General features: G+C 38.3%; 1 protein-coding gene across 5 annotated transcripts in view; it reads right to left on the bottom strand.

Annotated features, from left to right (window-relative positions):
- The window catches only part of FARS2 (phenylalanyl-tRNA synthetase 2, mitochondrial), a 557,835-nt gene that overhangs the window by 386,132 nt on the left and 147,689 nt on the right, over positions 1–24,014 (bottom strand). For all 5 annotated transcript variants that reach the window (XM_037045359.1, XM_037045361.1, XM_037045362.1 and 2 more), the window contains exon 3: positions 4,586–4,745. In XM_037045359.1, coding sequence (XP_036901254.1) covers positions 4,586–4,745 — 160 coding nt within the window. The remainder of the gene's footprint in view (positions 1–4,585; positions 4,746–24,014) is intronic.

Raw genomic sequence — 24,014 nt, 5'->3', positions numbered from 1 at the left:
CTTTCTGGCAGGGATGTCCGACCTGCAGCCTGCGGGCCACACGCAGCCCAGGATGGCTGTGAATGAGGCCCGACACAAAGTGGTAAATTTACTTTAAAAATTATGAGATTCTTTTGTGATTAAGTGTTACAATATATTTAATGTGTGGCCAAAGACAACTCTTTCTCCAGTGTGGCCCAGAGACACCCAAAGGTTAGACACCACAGCTCTAGGACTTCTGTTTGCTGTCAATGACGTGTCAGCTCTGGTGTTTCCCAACCAAGAACCTTTCCTGGAGCACAGGCCAGATACTGGAGGCGGCACCTCTCCTATCTGCTCCCAGAACACACTGTTTCCCTGCGACAGCATTTAAGATTCACGTCTCCTTGAAGATAGGCATTGGGTCTAGTTTATTGACTACTGTGATGCCTGCAATTTGGTGGAAATCCAGCAGTGCTTCTTGCTCAGAAAAGTAAAAGCTTACCTCCAAAAAGAGCTCAGATGACCACAAAATGAACCTTCTCCTGAATGCAACATGAGTTACAGAAACAGGTCCTGGTAAGAGGACATCTGAGCTGGCACTAGAAGATGAGTTAGAATTAGCCAGTGAAGGAGCTGGCAGTACTAAACGGAGGTGTGGTAGAAGTTGGGTGGGCAGGTACGGGGGGGTGGGGAACAGTGGGGCTGATGAAAAATAACAAAGAAATAGGAGAAAAAAATTACTAGTCATTAGAGAAAGCAGTATACCTGTCTATTCAGGACCACTCAGTTATCTAACTATGAGGCAGTTTCTAAACCTAAAACACAGCAAATCGTTTGATGACAGAAATGTGTATAGCAAGACATAAATAAGGAGAGCTCTAAGGAGTCTCTCCATAGATCGACAATGAAAAAATTCAGATAAGCCTGAATCACTTTGTAAAGCCACTAGTGATGGGATACTATCTCCCTAACATACTAAAGATCCTTTCTACCAAAACCTGCTTCAAAAATGGCTTGAAAAAACAATCCATCTCCCTACATTCCAATCTTAACTAGATTATATTACTTCTAAAAACATCATAATTCTTTTCTTTTATCATGAAAGTAAAGAAAAACTGGGTATAATAAAAATGTTTACATCAATAATCTCTGTCTGAAACCTGTTTCACCATTACATTATACTACTTTAGTATGAAATATTTCAAACCAAGAGACAGAAATAGAAAACAGCAAATATCTATGTACCCACTATCCAGTTTTATCAAATTATAACTGTTTCATATTTAACTTATCTTTTTAAATAAAATACTATGGACACACTTGAAGCCTGGTTTGTACCTCTTTCTTCATGCCACTCTCTATCCCCTAGAAAAAGAAACTACAGTGAAGCTGATATGCTCTTTTTAAATATATATATTTGATATATAGGATTATTTAGTGGTTTTTAAAATATATTAACTATACACTTAACAATCTGTAAGTCTAGATATTCTAACAAATCTTGCTAAAACAGAGCATCAGAAACTTAGTAAATTATAACAAGAAACCTTTTAAACACACATTTGAGCTCCCAGGCAAGCAGGGGAATCTGGAAGTGTGAAAAAACAGAGACGAATCAAGAGTAAGTGAGTAGTCGAGCTCCAGCTGGGGGTGAGAGATGAGACTCCTGCATAGGACCAGGACTTTGTACTCCATCTATTTTTCTATATCTTTGTCAATACTTACAAATATTAATATTTTAATATTTTATTTATTTATTTAGAGAGAGGGGAAGGCAGGGAGAAAGAGAGAGAGGGAAACATCAGTATGTGGTTACCCCTCATGTGCTCCCAGCTGGGGAGCTGGCCTGCAACCCAGGCATGTGCTCTGACTGAGAACTGAACCAGCGACCCTTCAGTGTGCAGGCCCATGCTCAATCCACTGAGCTACACCAGCCAGGACCAAATATGAGATTTTCAAGAATATTTCTATATATGAAAAGTGGCAAAGGATAGCTCATGGTGATTTTCATTTGCTTTCCCCCGATTACTAATGAGGGCAAGCATCTTCTCACACGTTCTTTAGTCCTCTCACTACATCATTTGTCATGTTCATGTTCACCCATTTCTCTTAGAGTGATTTTCACTTGTTTATTTAGAGTTCTTTATATATGCTGAATGTTTATTTGACACAACACTACACTCCCATTAAAATGGCTAAAATTAGCCCTCGCTGGTGTGGCTCATTGAGCCATTGGCCAGACCAAAAGGTCCCTGATTTGATTCTAGTCAGGGCATATGCCTGGGTTGCAAACCAGGTACCCAGGTGTGGGTGTGTAAGAGGCAAACAATGGATGGTTCTCTCTCCCCTCTTTTCTCCCTCCTTTCCCCTCTCTCTAAAAAAATAAAAACTAAAAAAAAAAAAAGGCAAAACAAAGACACTTTGGAGAATGTGCCAACTTCAGGAAAGGTGAATCAAAACCAGTATGTGGAACTTAATGGACAAAATAAACTAACAAAGAAAATAGAAATAGATGCATAGCTGTCAGAGGAGAGGGGGTAGATGGGCTAGGTGAAAAAGGTGAAGGAATTAAGCAAAAATAAAATAAAAAATAAATGGCTAAAATTAAAATGATTGACTATATATCAAGTGTTGTGGGAGATGTAGAGCAACTGGAACCTTCATACACACCTAGAAGAAATGTAAAATTGCTAAACCACTTCAGAAAACAGTTAAGCGGCTTCTCAGAAGGTTAAAATACATCCACTGTATGATTTAGCAATTCCACTGAGAAATGAAAGCATAAATCCATACAAAAACTTGTGTGAAAAATATCTAGAAGCTCTCCCTACAATAGCAAAAGACTAGAAATAATCCAAATGTCTATCAGTGGGTGGATGAATAAACAAACTATGGAATGGCAAGCTTAGCAATAAAAAGGATTAAGTTATTGATATGTACTACAACATGCATGGATCTCCAAATAACTATGCTAGGTAAAATAAGCCAGGCCAAAAAAAATCGTACATATTACAGAATTCCATTTCCATAAATGTAAAAGGTGAAAACTAATCAAGAGGGACAGAACGTAGCTCACTGGTTGGCTAGAGGGAGGAGATGTGGAGAAGGGCAAGGAGGAGGCAGCACCAAGGGACAGGGGGAAACTTTGGGGGTGATGAACATGTTTATTATCTTGATTCTGCTGATGGTTTCACAGGGGTATACCTAGGTCAAAACCAATAAAAGTGTATAAATATGTTCAGTTTATTGTATGGTAATTTAGCATATTGTATACTTTAAATACGTGTACTTTATTTTTTGTCAATATACCTCAATAAAGATGTTCTTTTAAAAAGTTCACAAGGATAAAAGCTTACTTATTTATCTTGTAAACATTTTTAAGTCATAGGACACAATTAAGGAAAATCCCCTAACCTTCTCTTTACAGCTTTCTAAAAACAAACAAAATATTATCTCAAAGAAGTTAGAAATAATTGAAGGGGGTGCAATATAAACACAAATTTTCTTAGAGGAATAATCGAGGACAAGTGACTAAAGTGAGAGTGCAGCTCTTAACAATACTGTTCTTCCAGGGAACTCACTGTTAATATTTTTACTACTGACAGTAGTAATCAATACATAAAAATGTAAAATTTTCCACAGGGCCTGCTCACATGGTTAAGAATCTTGCCCCATATGATGGACCTAGAGAGTATTATGCTAAGTGAAATAAGTCAGTGAGAGAAAGACAAATACCTTAAGATTTCACTCATATGTAGAATCTAAAGAATAGAATAAACAAAACTGGAAAAAAACTCATACATACAGAGAATAGACTGATGGTAGCCAGGGGGGAGGGGAATTGGGGACTGGGTGAAAAAGGTAAAGGAATTTAGAAGTTCACATTACGAGTCACAAAATAGTCACATGCATGTAAAGTACAGCATAAAGAATGTAGTCAATAATACTGTAATAACTCTGTAAGGTGCCAGATGGGTACTGAACTTACTGAGGTGATTACTTTGTAAGTTATATAACTGTCTAAACACTACATTGTGTACCTAAAACTAATACAATATTGAATGTTAGCTGTAATTGGAAAAATATTTAAATAAATAAATAAATACATAAAATGAGTAATAATACCTGTGGTTAGTAACTGTGATTGTGATGATAATGAGGAAAATTTATTAAGCCATTACAATGTGCCAGGTACTCTATCCTTTACATGCATTACTTTATTTGATTAATAAATCAATAAATGTGAAATAAATAAAATGAAAATAAATCAATAATGTGAAATAAATAAAATGAAAAAAGAAAAGAATCTTGCCCCATCATGCAAGTCTGAACACTCATCAGTCTATACACTTCTTCACCATTGATAAATGACTTGATCTTAATCCATTATCATTCTCATCACAGGATATTATCATTTTTCTCTCCATAGTTAATTCTACTTTCATATCTTCTCACTCCTCACATGGAATGAACTAGGAAATCTACTAAGTTCTACATCACTATGGACCTGAACCATTAAGCTACAACTTAGACCAAAAAAATCACAACGAGCATCAGTGATTTCTGAATGATACTAAGTAATGAATATTTAAGCCCTCAAAGACAAAGGTATTTGAGAACTTACCATCTCCAAACAGATGTGTCACAAGCCTGGTAAGTGTTTGCTTAAGGTCAAACTCAACCAGCTTCACAGCCTCCATGGTGTGTGTTTCTTGTTTATGGGCAGAACGAGAACTTTGCTCAAAGAACTGCAGGCTTTCTCCATCTTTTACACCAGCAAATAACTGTAAACCAAGAGAAATAATATAAATAAATAATAATAGTATTCTGGCCATCCATATCAAAAGACATAATATGGGAATAAAATCCATGATCTAATAGGCAATGAACATACTAAATTAGTATTCATTTAGTACCAACTTCAAACAAAAGCATTATGCTACAGTGTTTAGGGAATGGACAGTGTTTAGGGAATTAAAAGACACTGTTCTGATCTTTGCTTATCTCTCTATTTTACGTTTGTATTACCTATAGTCATTTCCTCACAAGATACATTATTCTCAATGCCAGTGCAAATACCAGTGAATCAGGCTTGCTGACTCAAACAGTATATTCCTGACCATGTCACAGTTCTCTCAGAGTGTGTCCTGAAACAAGGTAGAAGGTATAGTCTAAAAATTAAATCCTGTAAAGTCCATGAAGGCAGGAAGTATGCTGAACTTTGCTAACCCTGCATCTCCAAAGCCCAATACAGGGGTGACTTACTATCCAAGAACCAGCAAATAATATGGTAGCTAAGCCTCAGGTAATGCTCTGTGAAGTAGGAATAATAACACTAAATTCAGACACAGTATAAGAATCAAATAAAATAATGCATGAAAAGTACAGAGTACCCGGCACATTGTAACGGATAAATAAATTTTCCTCATTATCATCACAATCACTAACCACAGGTTATTATTATTCATAAGCTGCTTTACCACTAAAATAAAGTGTCCCCATCTTTAACAGTAAAGCAGGTGTTTACCTGCTAGGAGATGGACTCAAGAAGGAGAACAGAACAAATGATTCTACCATTCTTTCCACCTGATGTCTCATGAAATATTTTTCAAAAAACACTTTTTAATTAAACAATAAATTAGCTATTGTTTCTTATGAAATAAGAAAAATCACTTTTTAATAAAATAACAAATTAGCTATTGTTTCTAGTAATATTAGGCTGGATAATTAGAGTAAAACCTCCTCATAAATCTACTAAAAAACACAAAAATTCTTAAAAGCATTGAAGAAGTAACATAATAGAGAGGGGGGAAAAAGCCCAACACAAAGCCAGACAGAAATACTGAGAATATGTGTATATCCAGTGTATCAACTGAAAAACTGAACACTGGTTGTGAGAACCTATCACAGCAAGTGAGGCCAAAGTAAAAGTCTGCAGTGTCTGACCAAGTTAGGTGTCAGGTACACAGCCCTAAAGGATTCATGCTCATAATAAGGATGAGCACAAAAATAAACCAGTTCTGGTAGACTCCTGTAGTCAGGTGTCACATTGCCTGGGTACACAGAGAACCTCAGGCTGTGCAAATGAACTGAGGCAAGTACAGACTAGTTCCTCTAAGTGTCCAGTAAAATCAAACATACAATTTCCTGGGAATCCACTTTTGCTTTCAGGCTTAATTACTCATTATGGCCAATATACAGGGTCTGGCAGAAGTAACGCCTACTTCAGTGGGTTGGTAGAGTAATAATATGAGTGTAATAATTTATAGTTTTAATTCGAACATTTCACCTGGAATGTCACATGGTGTACTTCAGTGTAATATTGTTAAGTTACAGAATTACATGCTTATGGTTTTGTAATAAAAAAAAAGGGACGGTATTTGTGCCAACCCTGTACTTTTAGTAGATCGATCAGAAGCACTGGTGTGTCTGTGTAAATCCGAAAAACATCCCAAAAATATTAGGACAGGATGAGGACGATTGAAAGAACAAATTCAAAACACACCAATGTTTCCCAAGGAGCAGCACATATCCTATTAAGATTTAAGAAGGCATAGAGTAAATACTTTATATTAACAATTCCATATTAATTTGTGTACTAGAAAAATATTCCATATCAAACATATAATTAACACATAGTACAGCTTAAAAGAATGCCAAGTAAAAGAAATCAGTCACTTTAAGATTGTTTAAAAAAATGAAGATTTTAAACCACCAACTTATACCATACACAAAAATAAACTCAAGATGGATAAAAGATTTAAATATATATCACAATACGATAAACGTCCTAGAGGAGAACATAAGCAGGAAAATCTCAGATATCCCACACAGCAATATTTTCAACAATATGTTCCCTAAAGCAAGGGATATAAAGGAAAGAATAAACAAATGGGATCTCATCAAATTAAAAAGCTCTTGCACAGCTAAAGGAAACATCAAAATGAAAAGTGAACTGACTGTATCGGATAACATATTTGCCAATGATACATTGGACAAGGGTTTGATCTCCAGAATATATAAAGAACTCACATGACTCTACACCAGGAAGACAAAAAACCCAATTAAAAAATGGGCAAAGGACCTGAATAGACACTTCTCCAAGAAGAACATACAGAGGGCCCAAACACATATTAAAAGATGCTGAACATCACTAGCTATCATAGAGATGCAAATTAAAACCACGATGAGTTACCACTTTACACCAGTCAGAATGGCTACCATTAATAAATCAACAAACAAGTGTTGGAGAGGTTGTGGAGAAAAGGGAACCCTAACGCACTGTTGGTTGGAATGCAGACTGACACAGCCACTATGGAAAATAGTATGGAATTTCCTCACAAAAGTGAAAATAGAACTGCTTTTTGACCTGGCAACTCCACTGCTGGGATTAACCCTAAGAATCCTGAAACACCAATTCAAAAGAACATATGCACCCCGATGTTCATAGAAGCACAATTTACAATAGCCAAGTGATGCAAACAGCTTAAACGCCCATCAGTGAATGAGTGGATAAAAAAACTGAGGTTCATTTACACAATGGAATACTATGCAGCACAAAGAAAGAAGGAACTCCTACCACTCATGATACCATGGATGGATCTGGGGAGCATTATGCTAAGTGAAATAAGCCAGGCACTGAAAGACAAATACCATATGATCTCACCTATAAGTGGAACCTAATTAACAAGACAAACAAGCAACCAAAATAGAACCAGAAACATGGAAATAAAGACAAACTGACAGTAACTAAAGGGGAGTGGGGAGGGGAATAACGAAGAAAAGAAGGAGAAGAGTTAAGTCAAGTAACACCTATAAAGGACCCATGGACAAAGACAATGGGCATCAGGGGAGGGGACCAAATGTGGGAGAGTGGGTGTGGGCAGGGCAATGAGGAAAAATGGGGACAATGGTAAGCGAACAATAAACAAATTAAAAATATATAAATAGATAGACACACTAAAGTAGAAAATTTAAGAACAAAAATAAATGAAAAAATAACTATTAAGATCTAATAATATATGCAACACATCTGTATATCCAAAAAATACCTGAAACATATACTAAAGACTAAAGTTTAGAAAACTCTGAAAGAAGGAAAAGCACTAATTCATTAGGCCATCTGCACAGTACAACACAGAGTAATAAGACCACGAAAACAAGTAAACTATTATGTCTAGAGAAAACATACATTAGAGCTGGGACTTTAGAAATCAACTAAACCAACCCCAAATAAGGAAACGAAATCCAGCGAGGTGAAGGTCCATAGAGGCTAAGATCACTTAGTATTTAGCCACCAAGCTGGGACTGAAGCACATTCCATCTTTGATTCCAGGGACCTTTAAGTGGCTGCCTCTCACTTAGCTTCATCTTTGAGAGACATCCACTGTTGATGAAATTAAACTAGATACCCATTAACTGAATACAGTAGGCTGTGTCATTTGTTTTTTCACTAGCATTTCTTCTATTTTTCTGATATTTTCTCAAGTGCCATTGCACAAACCCAAATGATCCAAATTCCACCCCTACTGCAACTGCTTACAGAAGCCAGAGTAAGTAGTTCACAGATGAGAAAAAGCAGGTGCAAGAAATTCATCCTAATCAGACTTTAAAATAAACATATGACTGAAGGTGGCACTACAAGGTAAATGGTTGTCCTCCACCCTCCCGAAAATCATGTTTTTTTAAACAGGTGGTATTTATTATGCTATCTATTTCCTGATAGAACTCTTCATATCTCTGTATAAATGTCTCCTGCTATCATATCCAACAGCCAACCTAGTACTCAATGTGGTGATGCTCCTTCTTTACTTGGAATGTAAATGACGGGACTATTTGTTGATACAAAGGGAAACCCCTGTCAACAAAAGATGCCGCTTGCTGTTAGTGTGGCTTTGACCTTCCCATCTACCCCGATGGCCTCTTATTACATGCTGCTGCAGACCTATGTGCTTCAGCTGGAAGCCATCATGAACAGCATCTTGTTCTTCTGTGGTTCAGAGCTGCTGCATGAGGTGCTCACCCTGGGCACCTCTCCAGTATGGACAGGATGTAGAGCACAAAAATTTCAACCAGCAGGCCTAAGGGGCTAAGACCACACAGACTTCTGGTACTTTGGCCAACCCAGTGAGAAGTGGTGGTTCAAGTGGTCCTAGAGAAAGTTGCAGCTTTTCCTCAGCACAAACACTGGGGCAACAAAGCAAGCATAAGACCACTGTGCCTCATCTTCTAAACAGGACCACCAGCCTAAGAGTCTCTTCCACACTCCAGTACAGGGAGGGGCACAGTCGAGGGCCAGGAGGGATCCTGGCCATTCTCAGAACAATTCCCTGCTGATCTCAAGTTCCCCTCTTTGATCATCATGGCCAGAGCATCTCATATGGACCAGATAGGCTCCTTATGCTTCTGGCAGGACCTGAGCCACACTACCTGTATCCTGTATGTGCTGTGCTACACCTGTCACATATTGAGCATGGAGCGCCTGAGGATGGTGTGCTCCAAGTGACACAGAAGCCTCTTACCCTTACTCTTCAGAAGTTGAGCTCTAGAATGTTTTAGTAGCTCACAGGGTTATTTTTCTATTCTCATTAAGAAACAAGCACTATTTTATAATAAATACCATATTTTTGGACCATAAGATGCACCTAGATTTTAGAGTAGGAAAAAATATTTTGAAGCAAAAATTGTGGTAAAATATTTAATAACTTAATATTTCACCAATGTAAATGTAAACAGAACTCAACAGCAGAATTAACAACCATTATTTCTCCGGGGGTAGGGAGTCTTATAGTCCAAAAAATACTATGTATTTCTGTTGTGCAAAAAAGTAAAAATAAATAAAAGTGGATTGCAAAAGCTAACTAAATTAAAAATTTAGAATTTTTTAAAAGATTTTATTTATTTATCTTTAGAGGGGAAGGGAAGGAGAGAAGTTTCAATGTATGGTTGCCTCTCGTGATTCCCCTGCTGGGAACTGGCCTGCAACCCAGGCATGTGCCCTAACTGGGAATCGAATCACAATCGTGTGGTTCGCAGGACCGCGCTCAATCCACTGAGCTACACCAGCCAGGGCAAAACTTAGAATTTTTAAATTAAAAAATTTTAAATTAAAAATTTAGAAATTCTGCCCTGGCTGGTGTAGCTCAGTGGATTGAACACAGGCCCAGGAATCAATGGACCACGGTCTGATTCCCAGTCAGGGCACATGCCTGGGTTGCAGGCCAGTTCCCAGCAGGGGACACACAGATGCAACCATACATTGATATTTCTCTCCCTCTCTCCTTCCCTTCCCCTCTAAAGACAAAGAAATAAAATCTTTAAAAAATGTTTAGAAATTCTTTAAAAGAATATTTTTAAATGGTCCAGACTTTAAAAACATGTTTTAAAAGCAAATAAGAAAGCAAAAGGTCAGAAGAATAATATACATCTATGTAAAATGCTATGAATGGCCAAGTATAAACAGGGCTTGGATGATAACAAAATTTCAAGGAGTTACTTAGGACTTCCCAAAGCAATCATTTTTCTATTTGGACATTTAAAACTACCCACTGGTCATTGGTTTAATCTATATAACCTGCCTCACGTATGAACACTAAATACTTACCCACCCCATCTCTCTGATCCTGAAACAGGTAAAATGATCCTTTGACAAACTGTGCTGCCGCTTACACTACCATGGCTAACAGTTATTGAACATCTACTATAGTAGAATACTATAGTAGATTCCATCCCCCCTTTCTCAAATAAGAAACTTGGGGTTAGAGAAGTTAAGTAACTTCTCTATTACACAGCAAGTTGCAGAGACTAGATTCAACCCAAAATCTGACTCACAACTGCATCTTCCAGGCTCCATGGTAATTTCCAGGACAGAATATACACTATCATCTCTTTGGATTCCATGTATAAAGCATCAACAGAGTCCAATGGATGGGAGTAAGGAATGAATATAAAACATGAAAAGAGAGGCACTACAGTGGTTTCACACTGAGTCTGCTTTTGGTACCCTATATAACATAGTCACAACTTATACTAATTAAATTATTATTGCACAAGGTAAATAAACACTTCAAAAAATAATAAGGTTTTCTCTTCAAATGCATTGCTATATGCAATTGCATCAATGTGAACAGTTATTTGAGGACAATTGCTCTGAAACCAAATGTGAATTACAGCAATGTTCTGCATCATTAACAGGAAGGCATTGTGTGATAGAGAGGCTGATATTTCTGTGGTGCCTATCATGAAACCAGAAGTTGATGTGGTTATCTCAGTGCTTTCTTTCTTCACTAAAGGAATAGGAGAACCAAAGGAAACAGTAATAGAAATGTGGAATAGAAATGCTTACAAGTTGAACACATAAATACTCTTCATATAGGTGAGAAAGCAGAAGAAACATTGTTCAAACCCAAAAGTGGTTCCGAAGAAACCCTCCAGAGGGAAAAGTCATGGGTTTCCGATATTGCTGTTCACTTTATAAAGCTCTAAAAGGTGACGTGACATAGAAAATAATCAAGATAAAAACTTAATTTAAGTAGTCCCTATGGTGGCTGGGGGCTCATAAAAGGCAAGACCCAACAAGAATAATTTAAGCAGGTGAGGTACACAGAAGCACAAGCTCATCGCATTTTAACTCAATCTTTGCTGATGAAACAATTCCACATTCTAGCCTGAGATATCTGGCCATTGGTAACAGGTTTCAGTGTGAGCCTAATCTCACAGTCAGAGAAAAAATCATGCTTGCTTTCTCAATAACCTGAACAAGGGAAGTATTGGAACAAGAAATTGTGGAGCAGCATCAAGACAACATTTTAAAAGGTAAATTAGAAATAGATAATGTTTCCAGTTACAAAGCATTTCTGTATTATAACATTAAAACAAATATGATAAGGTTACTTCAACAGCATTTGAAATTTTAACCAGTTCATAAGCTAATCACCAATTCAGTTAATTTTAGGTACATAAGTCAATCTTTGCCTTTGATAATAGATCAAAAGTCTAAAGCCTATATGAAACAGCCGTTAACAACATACTTGCTCTGAACATTATCAACTGTAAATACAAGTACAAGAAACACAAGTAATGAAGAAAAAAGCCAGGATAACATTAATGGAAAAATACTGCTGGGTGGTACAGACAAACAATATAGTTTAAATAGGTCAGCCCTGGCCATTGTGGCTCAGTCTGTTGGAGCATTGCCCCGTAAACCAAAGGGTTGCAAGTTCTATCCTCAGGCAGGGTCATGTGTACAGGAGGCAACTGACCAACATTTCTCACATCTCCATGTCTCTCTCTCTCTCCCTCTCTGGCCCCCTTCACCTTTTTAAAGCAATAAAAGATTGCTTTAAAAAATAAAGATTGCTTTAAAAAAAAGATTGCTTTAAGCAATAAAAAAATGTTCTTGGGTGAAGATTAAAAAAAAGAAATGAGGTCATAACTATGAACTCAGGCTGTGCAAACCAGAATTTTAATAAAGAAGAGAGGGGAAGTGGAAGGAGTAGGAGCAGAAGGAGGAAAAAACAGGAGGAGAAGGAAAAGGAAGAAGAGGAAAGGGAAAAAGAGAAGAAAGAGAAGGAGGAGAAGGAATAAAAGGAGAAGAAGGTGGGGAGGAATAAGAGGAGGAGAGGAGAGGAAAATTGGGAAGAGGAGGAGAAGCTTTAAAACCTCAATAATAGTACCAAACTGACATTTTGGTGTTGATGTGCTTTGTCTTAGAATGAAGCTATGCCTACAGTCATAAAATATTTCTACAAACTGGTATTTTTAAATGTTTAATTTAGCTGTATGACTCTATTAGAAAGGATCTAACTCAAGAGATTACCAGCTGTATTAGATGGAAATTTTTTTTTTAAATCACTAGTCTCTGAGTAACAAGTAAAGAGGATTCTTTGGCAGCAGGGAGCATGGGGTAGGGGGTAGGGAATGCTGTGAGGAGACAGCATTAGAACTGAGAAATGAAAACCTAAAGGTGCCCATGGGACACAAGAGAGTTGTTAAACAGCTTCTTTTGGAAGGGGAGTTGGGCAGAAGAGACGGGCTCATTTAAAATTTTTCAGAATGATTTAACTGCAGATTACATGATACAGATGCTCTCTTCATTTTTACTTACAAAATCATCAGCAAATTCCATATCACTCATAATGGCTTTGTTATTAATGGACTCCTACAGCAAATAAAAGAGGTTCCTAGTTCTGTGTTCTGCTGGGTGGGACATGGAAACAGAGTGCACTAGAAAACATGAACATGGTGTTAAGCAGAAGAGACTTTTTAATTCCAAACTGCATAACTCAAAAATGACAGGCCAGTATAAAAATCAGTGTCATCTAGAGGCAAAGGAGATACAGAACTTGCATTACCCCTAGTGATGGTATACAATCTTTTCATCAAAAAAAACTCTTTTCATTATTTATTCCTCATTAACCCTATTTTTAAAAGATTTTTTTTGTCTAACAAACTATATTTACTAGATAATGATTAAAAGACACATACAACCAATAGGGTTATACTGACATGATAAAAATCAAGTTGGTATTTATTGTTCTCTACAGGCTTCCCCCCCTCAACTGTATGATTTCTCAAAGAGATAAGAAGTAGGCGTTAGTACAAAACAATTCCAAAGATAGAAGAGACTGTTTAAATTGCTGATTCACTCATGTTCCTGAATTATCAATAGACAAGTGCTCCTCTCACTACCAAAGATCATTGAAAAGGCCACAGCAAGAAGGTCTGGAAATACAGACAAAAGTAAATACAGGTTATAATACATAAAGATTGGCTCACTAATCAATACACATACTAGTGTAAGATGTCAATAATAGGGAAAACTGAGTGTGGGGTACACAAGAATTCTCTGCACTGTCTTCGAAATTTTTATGTAAACTTAGAACTATTCTAAAGTAAAAGGATAATCCAAAAATTGAATATAGGGACCATATACTCTGATTGAGGTCAGCATGCTAAAGAGAGACTAACGGCCAAACAGCAGCATTTGAAATTCTTGCTGTGAAAGAAGACAGGCTACTGTTATTTTTAACCAACTTAGGAGCAACAGGAAAGAATTCTGTGCAACAGGTATGACCTCAAGAGTAAGGAAGATCATCACAGTGCCTTGAACACAGCAGATCCTCTGCTCATGTCTTCTTAATTACTTAATTAATTTAAGACTGCCTCTCTAAGCACAGGCTGAGTCAAGAATCAAATCTCAGAGAGGGAAGTACTAGTTGCTCTCCGGGATTAACTTCAGAGACTATTCTAATCATGTATCTCACTCCTGAAAATGTCTATCCCACCTATACTACTTTCACTAGGGGGAAAATAAAATCGGTTCTTCCTTCTCCCTAAGAGAAGTCATCAGGTAAGAGAGCCCCCAACTTCTAGCCTTTCATTCCTATTGATAAACGCATTTGCCTCTACAATCCTACAATCATGCTTCAATCCTTCATGCCCATCTTAGTTTAGAAACAAAACAAACAAACAAAAAAAAAACGAAAAAGGTACATCTTCTTCTCTAGTCAAGCTCAAAGCATTAGTAACCCCTCTCCTAGTGATTTGAATACAACTAACCCTTTCTGTCTCCTCAGATGTTCTTATTTAGAAATCATCTCAGGTCTCCTATACCTTTAATCTCTGGCTCTTTCTCCTCAGTAAACATATTCCCCTTAAACAAACCGTCTACAAAACAAATGAAATTCCCACTAATCCCATTTCATGCTACAAACTACCCTTCTTCTTCACAGTTCAGTTGGTCATTCTTCACAGCTTCCCCTCCTTGCTTTCCTGTTGCTAAATATCTGTATTCATCAGGCCTCATACTCAGCTTTGTACACTTCTAACTCTGCTTCCTCTCCCCTAGAGGAAAGCAGCTAAACTCATAGCTGCAGCTACCATCTGTATGCATTAGAATCTCCATTTCCAACTTTAACAATGGGGCCAGGGACCAGCCATATATATGCACTTGCCTACTGGATATCTCCACTTGCAAATCCTCCACCTAAACATATCACAAACTCAACTAGCTCTCTTAACCCCTTCCCCAAAACACATTTCTCCATCCTGGGATCCCTAATCTTGGGAATAGTACCAAGAAAGAAAAGTAAGAGTTATTTTCAAATGTGTTTCCTTTTCCCCATGCAGCTACCAAGTCCAGTAGATTCAACCTACTAAACACTCTCAAGTCCATCCTTTCATATATCTGTCATTCCTCCATTTCTCTGTCTTAACGTGCAATAGTTTCTTGGATGATTATAAATAATCATCATCATCATCTAAGTCTCATCATCTCTATTCTTTCCCTACATTGTTCTATTCCATCGACTACTCCACAAAATTCTTTTTCTAAAATGCCAATCTGACTGTATCACTCTTTTGCATAAAAAAGTATTGAAGATTTCTCATTCTTTTTAAAATAAAGCTCAAATTCTACAAGGTTGCCTGGAAGACCCTTCATGAAGCAATTTATTTATTTATCTTTTTAAATTTTTGTTCAAGCACAGTTTTCTGTCTTTTACTCCCATCCCCACTCCCAGCGCTCCCCACCTCCCTCCCATTTCCACCACCCCCGCCCCTAGTTTTTGTCCATGTGTCTTTTATACTTGTTTCTGTAAACCCTTCCCCTTTTCCCCTGAAATTCCTTCCCCTCTCCCCTCTGGTCCTTGTCAGCCTGTGTTCTCTATTTTAGTGCCTTTGGCTATATTTTGTTTGTTTGTTCATTTTGTTAATTAGGTTCCTGTTAAAGGTGAGATCATATGGTATTTGTCTTTCACCGCCGGGCTAATTTCACTCAGCATAATGCTTTCCAGTTCCATCCATGCTGTTGCAAAGGGTAGTAGCTCCTTCCTTCTTTCTGCTGCATAGAATTCCATTGTGTAAATGTACCATAGCTTTTTGATCCACTCATTTTAGGTTGCTTCCAGCACTTGGCTATTGTAAATTGTGCTGCTATGAACATTGGGGTGCAGAGGTTCTTTTGGATTGGTGTTTCATGGTTCTTAGCAATATAATCCTAGCAGTGGAATTGGGGGGTCAAAAGGCAGTTCTGTTTTTAGTTTTTTGAGGAAATTCCATACTGTTTTCCATAGTGGTTGTACCAGTCTGCAATCCCACCAACAGTGAACTAAAGTTCCCTTTTCCCCACAACCTCCCCAACACTTGTTGTTTATTGCTTTGTTTATGATGGTCATTCTGACCAGTGTGAAGTGGTATCTCATTGTGGTTTTCATTTGCATCTTTCTGACAGCTACTCATATTGAGCATCTTTTCATGTGTCTCTGGATCCTCTGCATGTCCTCCCTGGAGAAATGTCTGTTCAAGCCCTTTGCCCAGTTTCTAATTGGGTTGCTTGTCTTCTTAGAGTGGAGTCGTGTAAGTTCTTTATATATTTTGGAGATTAACCCCTTCTCAGAGGTATCATTGGCAAATATGTTTTCCCATATGGTTGGTTCTATTTTTATTTTAATACTGTTTTTTAAGCCATACAGAAGCTTTTTTATTTTAATGCAATCCCATTTGTTTATTGTTTCCTTTATGTCCCTTGCTCTAGGGGACATATCAATAAAAATGTCGCTGTGTGAAATATCTGAGATTTTCCTGCCAATGTTTTCCTCTAAAACTTTAATGGTTTCATGGCTTCTATTTAAGTCTTTCATCCACCTTGAATTTATTTTGGTGTATGGTGTAAGTTGGTGCTCAAGTTTCATTTTTTTGCACGTAGCTGTCCAGTTCTCCCAACACCATTTGTTGAAGAGGCTATCTTTATCCCATTGTATGTTACTGCCCCCTTTGTCGAATATTGATTGACTGTACAGAGTTAGGTTTATTTCTTGGCTCTCTGTTCTGTTCCAGTGGTCCATGTGTCTGTTTTTATGCCAGTACCAGGCTGTTTTGATTACAGTGGCCTTGTCTATGGGCATACCACCCTGAACACACCCATTCTCATATGAAGCAGTTTATACCCACCTCCAATCATTTCCAACCACTTCCCCCAACTCCAGCCCCACCACTGTGCACAGTCCAGGAATTTTTCACATTCCTTTGTATCTTCATGCCTCCAACTCTGTTACCCCCACTATCTGGAACACAGCACACCTTCTCTGCCTGGATCACTTCAAATTTCTCTTTAAGATTCTTTAGTAAGCCTTCTATTATTACCCCCAGGGATAAAGGTTTCCTTGTATGCCTTGGCCATAACCCTTTTATTGTGCTAATTATGTTGTATAGAGTTTCTGGTCTATCTGTCTCTCTCACTAGGCTGTAAACAAAAGGAACAACACTTAGGAACTTATTTTACAACAATTCTGTTCAGGATGCGGTTTCTAAGAACACGTGGGATCTAAACAGAAAGGCAATCTATATCCAATTCAATTCAAGCAAAACTTGCCACTAAGCAGATCACCTCTAAGCCGCAGGGACAAGCTAGTCTTCTGGAGAATGACAGATAAAGCCTGTAACTCCAGTGAATACAGCCTCATATATTTAGCAGACCCACTGTTTATTAATTTTTGGTTCACAGACAGGAAAATAAGAATCACTTATAAAAACAAGCATGCTCACATATCTTATCACATGAATTCCCAAGCCTTCATTTCCCCTGAATGCAGCAAGCAAATTCAATTACGTTATTTAAATCCAACTAAAGCATTTCAGCAAATATTAAGTATTCAAATCACTTTGGAGAAAGGATTGGATGTCTTATTGAGATGAATAGACAGACACATTAAAGGCAGAGCAGACTTATCCAAGTGGATTTCAGCTGCTAATTTCCACAGTTTTTAATTTCCCTAAACAACTGGCCCTAAGTGAGATCTTCTACCGTTCATCATTTGACAAGGCTTGTGTTTGAAAGGGCCAAGTCAAATACAACTCTGTCCTAGGGTCTCCATGGGAAGTCTGTTCCTGTTTTAGTTAATTGATATTGAATCAGTTTTGCCATTCCGTGGATTTTTGTAACACACCACATGCCAATTAATCAAGTTACAGAGATTAGCACAGGGGAGGGAATGCATTAAAGCTCTGCACTGCAAAAGCAGACTTTATTTTCTCCCTGCTGCTTGTCTTATTTCCTCTCCTCACCTGAAACTTTGTGCCAGCGAAATAATGGGAAGAGATTTGTAACAGTCAATGTTCTATGGTGAGAGATGCTACAAAAACACATTGGTGATTGAAAGGCAATTTTTGCCAGGCAGCTGAACAAAATACTGGCTGGCAAGGATTATATACAGGAGCAGAAAGCTCAAGTCTCAAGTGGGCAGGTTCCAATGGGTTCAGCAGTTTTCGTAGAGAAACTACCCCCCTCCACACACAAACCCACTGGACCTTCATTTGCAAACTCATACAGGTCCCGCTAGGTGAGGGGTATCAAACTCATTTCCACCAGGGGCTACATTACCCTTGTGGTCGCCTTCAAAGGGCCGAATGTAATTTCAACTCCTTAACAGTTAAGATATAGTTGCATATTTTCAGTCCTAAAATTATTTCAGCCCTTTGAAGGCAACCACAAGGCTGATGTGCCCCCCACCCCCGCCCCCGGTGAAAAGTTTGACAGCCCTGCACTCGACAGTATCCCCCTTTACTTAAGCCTCCATGACAGAAACCTCCCGGTGAATATAGCACAGAGGCTACTGAGTTCCTTGCTCAGTGACAAAAACCCATGTTCTCAAGAAGCCAGGATAAGAAGTACTCAGGACAGCTAGTTGGTGCCCACATGACTCCCCACAGCCGTTTTCCTGACAGGTCCAGCTGCACTCAGCAGCAATGTCAGTGGAGTATCAGTGATTTCTGCCTCCTCTCATGCCCCAAAGATACTACCAAAAGCTTCTGGGGATCTCCAAAATCTGGTCAGTTGTTGTGCCTGCTTTTATCAACTCTGACATAGTTTGACAAGAATATTTTTCAGTACTTTTCTTTTCCTGGCGTTCTCCTATACAGGTACCAATGGGAGAAAGAAGTAGATTAATATTCTGCCAACATCTAGCCTATATAGAGGAAAATTCAGAAGCATCTATCCATCAAAGCAAGAAGTTACATGAAGCTGTACACACGCTACATGAGAGATTCAATATCTGTATGAGTTCAGGCAAAAAGCAACAATGGCAACAACAACAAAAAAACACCCTGTCCAAGTGTGAACTGGTTCTCATGACAACCACCATTTAAAGGAGAAAACTTCATCCATTCTGCTGTTAACTTTAAAATTGTGATACCCTATCATCCTTTTCCTAGACCATGATGACAGATAAATCAGAGAGAAAGGAACTGCATTTTTTTCCTTCAGGTAGCTAAACAGCTAATTCATGGTGCCACAGGGTGAAATATAACAGTACTGAGACCCATCTAAATTCTACCACCTACTCTAAAGGAAGATGACAGAAGTCATATTAGTAACCAACAGAAAAGACAAAAGTTGCTTTACAAAGGTAGATCAAATCTAAAAACTAAGACTCACAAGATATCTGACTCATGTTGATGATGCACAGGTAGATTGACACTAAACGGGAAGAGGGCAAACATCTACTTTGAAGATAAATACAGGGTATGGGTAGTGGAGCTAACATTTGCTGAGCAACTCCCAGTCACAAGGCACGGGTGCCAGGTTCTCTAACCACAACTCAGGAGTTGTCCCTGTTTTAATAAAGAAAACTGAGGCTCCAAGTGGTTAAATAATTTATCTAAAGTCCTTAGAGTATAGAATTCAGAGCCACGATTTGATTCTCTTCTCAACAGTTCAAAAGATAGTGTCATTTCCAAAAAAAGCATACATGATACCGAGGCTCACGATCAGCTCCAAGACAACAACCCAAAGTTCAAGTCTCTTGTTCAATCCTGAAGGGCAAAAAATGCATAATTCCTTACTTTAATACTTTTATGTACAAATCAAAGCTGCTTACTAGTTATTGGCTAAATGGTTTACTATGACTTTCTAAAACAAGGCACCCATAGGACAAAATTAAGGCATTATTACAATTGATAAGGGACTCTCAAAGTTCTACCACAAAGTCTGGCTGCCCAATAGAAGTGTGATAGTTAATTGTATGTATCCACTTGACCAAGCCAGGATGCTCAGGTATTTGGTTACACATTATTTCTGTATGTGTCTGTGACGGTCCTCCCAGGTGAGGTTAACATACGAATCAGTAGAGTGAGTAAAGCAGATTGCCCTCCCCAGCTTGAGTGGGCCTCATTTGACCTGTGAAGGCATGAATAGAATAAAAAACTGAGTAAGAATTTTTCCCTCTGCTCTTTATTTGTTATGTTATTTTATATTCCAGTTTATATTAATTTCATATTTTGTTTTTTATTTTTTATTCCCCTCAAGCTGGGACACCAGTCTTCACTCAGACTTGGATCCCTACTGAAACTTCACTACTGGCTCTCCTGCTTCTCAGGCCTTTGGTCTGGGCTTCTCAGACTCCGTAATCACCTTACAATAAATCTCTTTATATAAAGCATATGCAGGTGGACAAACACACATCTTATTTGTTTTGTTTCTGAAGAATCCTAACTAATATAAACAAACAACACCAAAAATCTCCTTCTGCCTTAAACACAGTTATAAAGTTGGAATCTCTACAATTCACAATTAAATTATCAGTCGATCTTCAGTGGTACCCTAAGTTGGCTGTAGATTTCAAATGTTGGCAGAGCCTTTTAACAATAAATCAATGTTTGTTGCATCATTATGAACGAATTTTTGTGGGTTACCAGATAAACACTATACAGCACAATATATTGATACATGATAGAATCAACATTTAACAATTCTATCTTATAATTGTATTTAAGACACTATTGTTCAAATAAAAATCATTTATACCACTATTGTCAAAGCGGAGTTAAATATTCTACATGGTCCTACCCACAAAATTCCCTGAGAAATAATACATCATTTGTATCACAGAGTTCTTTTTGCACTAAAAAGGTGAAAGTGTTGGAGCAACTGAACTGAAGAGTTATTCACCTTATCTAAGAATTCACATGGTAAAAATAGTGAGAAATATCCCCCTGGAGAAGGTAACCCAAATTCCCTTTGAAACAATCTGTTATTACAATTCTCATAGTGAGAAAATTATTCTTTCTGCTTATCTAATGCAAATCCTTCTAAGTTTTGGTTTAAGCCTGGGTCATAAACACTAAACAACACACAACAAATCATCTAAACTTCCAACACACAACAGGCCTCCAAGAGTCACCTTTCAATGTATGTGTAGTAAGACAGGCCACAAGATCCATGCCACCCAACTCTGAACCTGAGTCCCATCTCCAGGTAGCTCTGTGCCTAATGAGATTTCTTAACATGGAACAGCTATTTCTATTTCTTGAATCAGAATGGTCACTGCTCAGGAATATCCCCTACCTCCAGACAGAGGCTGTCAGACATAGGCAGAAAATGCTCCTTTGGCTTTCCCAAACACATTCAATTCACCTTCCTGTTCTCAGACAGCCTCTGACTCTTTGATCTCAACCCTCAAATCACTCAATAACTGACATCTGGCCATTTCCAAGTTAGGGAGCATTCCCTGCTTTCTTACAGCTAATGTAACCCTAAATTCTGCTGCTATTTATGTAATCCACCACCAAACATAATCCCAGTTTAGTTCCCAGGTGATCCCAGAAAAGTATATAAAGAAGACAGAAGAAAGAAAATTGCTAAGAGAATAAAGAATAATAGCTTTTCTAATTTACTACAGACTTAGGCTGGGAATTGCTGACATAGAGACTGAATTTTTTTCTCCTTGACAATGACTTCTAATGTTATAATCTAACACAAGAGCATATAATATTTCTTAAACCATATACAAAATCCTTTGTGTGTGTGTGTGTGTGTGTGTGTGGTGGAGGGGGAGTCAAATCCTCCAGCGGATTCTCAAATGGTAAAAGAAAAAGATTAGAAGGCCCTGGCTGGCGTAGCTCAGTGGATTCAGCACGGGCCTGTAAACCACACAATCGCGTTTCAATTCCCAGTCAGGGCACATGCCTGGGTTGCAGGCCAGTTCCCAGCAAGGGACTCATGTGAGGCAGCCATACATCGGTAAAAGGAAAAAAAAAAAGGTTAGAAACCACTGCTATAACGAAATGTTATCAATCATATATATTATATAAAGTCTCTATGGAACTGAAAAATACGATAGTGTTTAGATGACACTCAGTTTACAAAAACTCCATTTTATCTTTCAAATTCATTCATATTTGCGATTTACAATTTCACAGAGAACTACCCCAGAATGAGTCCAGAGGATGACATTAGAGAGTAAATTCAAGGACAAAGGTTCAGAAAGAAGACACCAAATGTGCCTGCAAAGGTCAAACTATCAGTCAAACAGCAAGAGTGTCATCCCTTACATCTAAGAGTAGACCCAGGCTTATAACATACAATTCAACGAGATGTGCATACACAGATTGCTAGCTGGTCCTAAGGCTAGTTAGTAAAGAAAGCTCTCTTTGACTACCATCATTCGTGCACCTACCAAGATAAAAATGTAAAGAATGCCACTCTATCCATACAAGCAGCTTTTAGTAATGTGCCCCAGGCAAAGAAATGTGGTCTCCAGCAATATGTGAAGTCTACTGTGAAACAGCATATCATTGTGAAAATATTTTTGCTACTTTCACATTTTACTTCAACATGTACAAAAATATTGTTATTGTGATTACATGGATTTTGCGCAACTTAATGAGGCCTTCTGGGCCTCGAACAGCAAATGTTGAACATAAGTAGTAATAATTTTCCTGAGATCTTACAGGAATGAGATATAGAGAATATCCATCTGTTTTTCTCTGGATGCTATATTGGCTCAGGAGCACAAACTTTTGCCCTTCAAAATATACTCTATCCTCTATGTGCCCAATGTACAAAGAGCCAATAACTAGAGAGTATCCATACTACCTAAATTATATTCAGAAATTTTAAATTAGATTCAAGAACAAGTGTTTCTGACTTTCTAAATCTGACTTTTCCTGGCACACCCTTTATTGGGTTAATAACAACCTATCTACCTAAAGAATTACAGATATGCAGGAAAGGGAGCAAGCTGATTGTGCCAGTTATCAATACATTGCCTCTGCACCACAAATCAATCCTTCATTGACTGCTCTGTGAAAACCAAGTTGGGCTCTAAGTATTTTTCCTGTGGCATCTGACACAATGTTAAACTCTGCCAGTAGAGGTCACTGCAGAGACATTAGAAAGGAATTCTTGCTGGATGGTGCCCTACAATGCAAGCAGCAGCACTCAGTTCCCCAGGTGGTCCCACAGTAGCTAGTTGCTTCCCCAATTACCCCTCTTAGACAGTTTCATAGAAGAGAGCTTCCTGCAAGACATCTTCCCCAAAACAGCTTTACTGAAACCTGGAGAGCAGATTTTCAGCAAATGCCAGAGCGTGGGTATCCAGCAATTCCAACAACATTGACACCACTACCACCTGTGGCATTAAGTGAGTGAGCACTGGCTAGGAGGAGGCGGGGAGGCTCTTCCTTGGGAGCCCTGTGGCAGTTCTAGGAGTAGCACAGCTGTTCCTTGTATCTGCTTGTTCGGTGCTCTCTAGAGTTCTCTTCTTACTAACCAATCCCTCATTACCCCAATTCTCTGTGGTACACTTAATAATTCTTCCCTGATGGGGTTACAGTATGTTTTCTGCCTTATAATACAGCCCTGACTGATACATCTACTCCTCTGGAAGGCTGGAGCATGAGAAACAGTTGAGAACGCCCAATCAGAAAAGCTGATAGATGAACTATCACACAGTTAACTAGGTCAGCTGCCACCCTTTACAGAGTGGAAGTTGGCAGACTAGAACAAGGAAGACATCCAAATGCTACATCTACCAATGGCTACTCTGGGCAGGACCCTGGGTTAGAGACAGGAGCCACAGAGAAGATAGAGTGACACCCTTAAGGAACTGACTACCCTGCCGGAGATAGCATACCAGATGTACACAAGCCAACAATTCAAGGCAGTACGTGCTGAAAGTTCAGTGAGGGTTATGGACAATAACGTTACCAATCCGTGACAAGGTCTCAGATTAATAGGCTATTCATTTCTGCCTTGTTAAAAGCAAGAAGTAACT

This window comes from Sturnira hondurensis, unplaced genomic scaffold (genome assembly GCF_014824575.4).
Source record: "Sturnira hondurensis isolate 20B ecotype Veracruz unplaced genomic scaffold, ASM1482457v3 Scaffold0004271, whole genome shotgun sequence".
Taxonomy (NCBI): Eukaryota; Metazoa; Chordata; class Mammalia; order Chiroptera; family Phyllostomidae; genus Sturnira; species Sturnira hondurensis.
This window is presented reverse-complemented; position numbering and strand designations above follow the sequence as displayed.